General features: G+C 55.6%; 1 protein-coding gene across 1 annotated transcript in view; it reads left to right on the forward strand.

The window, feature by feature from the left end:
• The first annotated feature begins 427 nt into the window (after positions 1–427).
• Positions 428–5301, forward strand: part of LOC104072982 (tumor necrosis factor receptor superfamily member 6B-like) — a 6634-nt gene continuing 1760 nt past the window's right edge. Inside the window, exons 1-3 of the mRNA XM_009572616.1 lie at positions 428–469; positions 1027–1405; positions 3621–3818. Of these exons, the coding sequence (XP_009570911.1) occupies positions 428–469; positions 1027–1405; positions 3621–3818 (619 nt within the window). The remainder of the gene's footprint in view (positions 470–1026; positions 1406–3620; positions 3819–5301) is intronic.

Here is a 5301-nt window from a genome sequence, read left to right on the forward strand (position 1 = left end):
GGGATGGGATGGGATGGGATGGGATGGGTTGCTGCTCCGCCACCTCGCCCGCTTCTGCTCCCTCCTTGGCCGGGGGTGACTTTCCTCTGCCGAGCGCTTACGCACGTCGGGGCGATGAGTGCGTCAGGAGCACGGCCACAGCCTTCCACCGGCGAGCCGGTTCTCCGCCGCGCTGTAAGACTGGGGAGAGCCAGCATCTCCCTCGGAGGAAGGTCTGCGTGAAAAGCAGAGGAGAAAACTCAGCCTTTCATAACAGTCCTTACCCACCTCTCTCTCTTTCTGCTTTAAACCAGGACGGCTGGATCGGCACTGCTGCTACGGAGGGGAGCTCCAACCCAGCCGCTGTCCTCAGAGCCAGTGCCAGCCTCTGAGGACCCTCTCTGTCTCCCCAGGTTTCTGATCGCGGTGCTCGGAAGCCCTCGGTGCTATGCTGTCCTGCCACGTGCTGAATTTAAGGCATCCATCTAAGGTAACGTACCATCTGCTCTTAAGGTTGGACACATGTGCTTTGAAAAGGAAAGGGAGGATAAACAGGACTCTGGGATTCTCCGGTCCTATACCAAGTATCTGGGTTTCAAAAAAAAACAGTTCCTATGGAGCACGCTACGTATTTGCTAGTTTGGAAAACCTCCCTTCTGCTTCTTGATCTGCAAAGGTCTTACTCCAAATGGTGGGGAACTGACTGGGGTGAACAGAGGAGGAGGATGTGCCAGAGCTGCTTTTAGTGCTGAAGGAGAGAAATGGGGTTGTGAAGGCACCACAAAATTGGTTTGAGAAGCATCGTTTGGGAAGGATGCTTTGTCACCTGGGATGGCAAGCGGAGGGTGATGGGGAAGCACGTGGGGGGCAGCGGCTGGTCCCGGGTATCACCATTGCTTTGCTGCTGGGGCTGGGGAGAGCATGAGGTGGGAGAATAACTTCTTGCATCTACAACAGTAACGAATTCTGTAACACAGCAGCCGTGTTTGCTGCTTCTGCCTCTGCGAGAGGACGAGCTAAGGGCTCTTTGCGCTGTCTTTGCTGTAGTGGATGTTTGCCCTTCTCCTCCTTTTCCTGGCTGAGCTCGGCTGCAGCGCCCAACCCACTTACCAATGGAAAGATGCTGTGACAAACGAGAAGCTCACCTGCCAGCAGTGCCCGCCGGGGACCTTCGTGGCACAGCACTGCACCAGGGACGGACCAACGGTGTGCGAACCCTGCCCGGATTTGCACTACACGCAGTACTGGAACTACCTGGAGAAGTGCCGGTACTGTAATGTCATCTGCGAGGAGAAGCAGGTGGAGGTACAGCAGTGCAATTCCACCCACAACCGCGTCTGTCAGTGCCAGGAGGGCTACTACTCGGAGATGGAGTTCTGCATCAGGCACTCCGAGTGTCCGCCGGGCTCCGGCGTAGAGAAGCTGGGTAAGTACCCTAGCCAGGCGGCTGTGGCAGCGGTGTGCGTGCTTACGAGGCTCTTGTCATCCTGAAATCTCTGCTGGAGCTAAAAATCAAGGAGAAAGTGGCTGACGATTACCCATAGCCTGACTTTACTAACTTTTTGCTTACCAGTGCAGCGCTGTCCTTGCGAAACTGCTCCTGGCCTCTTTTCCAAGGAGTTATTTGTTTTTCCCCTGCTTTCGCTTTGAAAACCTTTGAAATCCCCCGGCACCGCGCTTAGATGGGACGCGGCAATCCTGGTTTCCTGCTCCACCTGCCGCAGCAGGCAGATCCCCCGTCCCCGGAGCCGCAGCTCGCCCTGCCGGGGCTCTCGGCAGGTGGAAAGGTCCGAGCGGCTCCTGCTCCTCTGCCGGCTCCCTTCCCCTTGCAGGCAGGGAGCCAGGGACTGGGAATGCTAATTATCTGGACTGAAAAGGGCTGCTAATGGTGCGAGGGCAGGGCTGGTGAGTGTGTGTAGCTGTCGGGCTGGGTTTTGTGGGTTTTATTGAGCAATTTTGAAAGGCTGTATTCAAAACATGAAACGGATACGTGGTTCCAAAACAATAAAATCAGCCTTGTTTCAATTCATGTCTGGGGGAGATTCACGAGTCCGAGACTCCATCCCCTGGCGAGATGTAAGTCACAAGAGGTTTTAGGGGGGTTATTTTTCCATTGTTTCCCCACCACAAATTTGCCTGGTTCCTTAGTTGCCCCCATTTGTATGTGTGCAAACTTTCTAAAAATACAAGTTGCCTGCGAGCGGGTTTCCCTCGTGCTCTCCCCTGAATCACCGAGGCCCGGGCTCTGCCTGGAAACCGCAGCTGGGTACAACAAAACAGCGTGGGCAGCATCAGCAAAACCAGCGTTATCTTGCTTCATGCTTTGAAGTGCGGAGGCTTTTGAAGTCCTGCTATGCATGGCACAGAATTGCTCCAGGCTCGCAGGCCAGAGGAGAAATACCTGTTGTCTTCAGCTGATGCTTGTGGTTGAGGTTTGGGGTTTAATTTTTCTAGAGGGCGTGACTGTTACAAAATGCAGTAACGCAGCAATGGTGAATTAGGTCTCCAAACAACGTGGGGAAGCCCTTTGAAAATAAACATCGAATTTGGCTGGAGGGTTGGCTGTAGGACTGAGGAGCCGTGTGAGCAAGCTGGGGCATTTGAGGAGAAGCTGGTTTTTTTGTTATTATTTATTCATAAATGGCTTCTTGTGTGGGGAATGATGGCACCCCAGCCCCGACATCAGAACCCCACAGCAAGGACCGAATATCCAGCGGGGGTGGGCAGAGCCCTGGGGCTGTGAGCGCTTGTGTCTGGACGGGGACGATGTGGACCCTGCGGCTGCGGAGCGGTGGCTGCGGGGCTGTGGGCAGACCTCGCTGGCTTTTGGGTTGGACGGGTGCTTTGATCCCTGTGCGGTTCCTCTGGGGCTTTTGTGGATTTCCCTTTTGCAAATATTGACTCAGGTGTTGGGTTCATCAGCTGAGCCGACGGGGACATCTCCTGGTAAAGCCAAAGCAATGGCCTGAGCGGGTTGCAACAAGGTAGAAACCTTGTTCTTAACTAGATATAGGAAGAGGAGATGAAAAGGGGTGTGAAATTTGCTCCCGTCAGGGCCATTCTCTCTTCTCCCAGGGAATGTGCAAGACACCCTGGTGCAATCTCGCTCGCGTGGCACCGTCCCTGTGAAACAGCGGTGGGTCTGGCCCGGAGCGCGGGTGGGAAGCTGCAGCGCTGCAGAAGCGAGCAGAGCTTTCACCTTCTCAGCGACTTTTACTTTCACTTGGCCAGGAGCCTCCTGACTCTGCTGTGAATCAAAGGGCTGGTTTGGCACTCAGCTTACCCATCGTGCCAGCCGGTGTCTCCCACCCAGGCCGTGGCCCTTTTCAGTAGCAGATGAGATCTCCTCTTGTGTCTGGGGGCTGGTGACAATTTATCGTCACGTGCCAAAGGCTTTGGCTTGGGAGATGACTGGGGAAAGCGTTGCTCTTTGCCCTACAGGTGGATGCACGCTTCCCAGGGGAGTTGTAGGCAGTGATCATTTCCAGAACGTCACCCTCCTGCTCGAAGGGTGTCTGATGCTCTTTGCTCTGCCGGCATCGGCCCCAGCTCCTGCCCCTGCTCCCTTGCCAGCTCGTCACCGCAGAGGAGCGGGGCTGGGGAGGGGAAGGCTGACGGTCCCCTTGCCTCCCCGTGCGCAGGTACCCCCTTCGAGAACACCCAGTGCCGCGCCTGCCCCCGCGGCTTCTTCTCTTCCTCCAACTCCAGCACCAAGCCGTGCCAGCCTCACCAGGACTGCGAGCAGCAGGGGAAGGTGACCAACGTGCCGGGCAACCGGTACCACGACACCCTCTGCACCTCCTGCAGACTGGGGAGAAGCAACAGCACGCAGGGACCAGGTGAGCCGCGGCTCTGCGGGCGGAGGGGGGGATGCCGGGACCACGACGCTGCCAGGGTGAGAGCGAACTTTCTGGTGACTTTCTTCTACTTAGATGCAAAATGAGGTGAAATATCTTGTAAAAGTATGGAATCATCCGTAATTAATAGTAATTATGGATAAAATATAGACTGTCTGCCTTCTTCCCCCTCCAGGGTCGGTCATGTAGGGCAGGGACAGGGTACAGGGCTCAAGCAATGGCCGCGGCTCAGCCAAAGCCCGTGCAGGCTCCTTGCTCAGCAAAAACAAAAAGCTGGCAGTGAAATCCTGCCAGCTCTTACCAGGGACTGGGATAACTGGGGATGCTGGGACACGAGGACAGTTTTGGCAGCCGTTTGGCTGTAACTGATAGCTCCAAGTGATAACTGGTGGCTGGCAGTCATGTAAACAGACGCGGTGTGAAGAGCTGTGCCACCCAGCTCTGTCCCTGGCAAGCCTCCCGCGCTCGCTTCTCCCGGGCTCTCGGCCTCCTTTCCAGGAAGCTTTTAGTGCGGCCGCAACCTTGTCTCGTGCAGGTTGAATGGAGCAGAGTCCAAGGTTCATCGGAGCTGAGCGTAGGGTGGATTTTGACCTGGTAGGTGAAAAAGTAAAGACGTGGTGTCACCTGTGTCACTGTGAGAGTGCAGATGTAGCGCGGAGCCTCGGCGGAGGCTGAAGGCTGGGCAGGAGCCACCAGCGGGCACAGATCATAGAATCACAGATAGAATCCCAGGTTGGAAGGGACCTCAGGGATCGCCTGGTCCAACCTTTCTTGGCAAGAGCACAGGGCAAAGGGGCGGGGGAGAGCGATGGGCTGCCTTTGTAACACGCACCCCAACAAGTTAGGGGATGAGAAAGGGACTGAAAACCCTCTCCAGGGCCTGATGTCAGCCGAGGTGAGGCAGGCAGCCGTCCCGAACCACCCGCTCTACCCTGAGCATTCAGCCAAGGCACATGGGAGACAAATTCAATGTGACTGATCTGGATGCCAGTGAAACTGCACCCTTTGACTTCCAAAAAAAAACCAAAAAAAAATCATAGAGCCATAGAACAGCCCAGGCTGGACGGGACTTTGGAAGTTCATCAGTCTAATGTTTCATGGGAAAGGGAGCCTGGATGAGATTATCTAGCACCCTGACCAGCTGCATCTTGAAAACCTCCAGTGATGGGGACTCCACCACGTCCCTGGGGAGGTTGTTCCAGAACCTCCAGCGATGGGGACTCCACTGCGTCCCTGGGGAGGTTTTCCTAGTGATTGACTCTTCTCACCGTAAAAAATTAATTTCTTCCATCAAAATGAAGCTTGAGCTTCAATAAGAGCTTCTCCTCCGTGGTGACACAGCATGGAGGCTGTTCCCCCCAGCAGCGTGCGAGAGGAGCTCTTGCCTTTCCATCCTCTCCTGGCACAGCCAACGCGGGGCATTTCTCCTTACGAAGCCTGACTCACGCCACGAGCTCCTTGCCAG

The sequence above is a fragment of the Fulmarus glacialis genome, unplaced genomic scaffold (assembly GCF_000690835.1).
Source record: "Fulmarus glacialis isolate BGI_N327 unplaced genomic scaffold, ASM69083v1 scaffold27572, whole genome shotgun sequence".
In the NCBI taxonomy this organism is placed as follows: Eukaryota; Metazoa; Chordata; class Aves; order Procellariiformes; family Procellariidae; genus Fulmarus; species Fulmarus glacialis.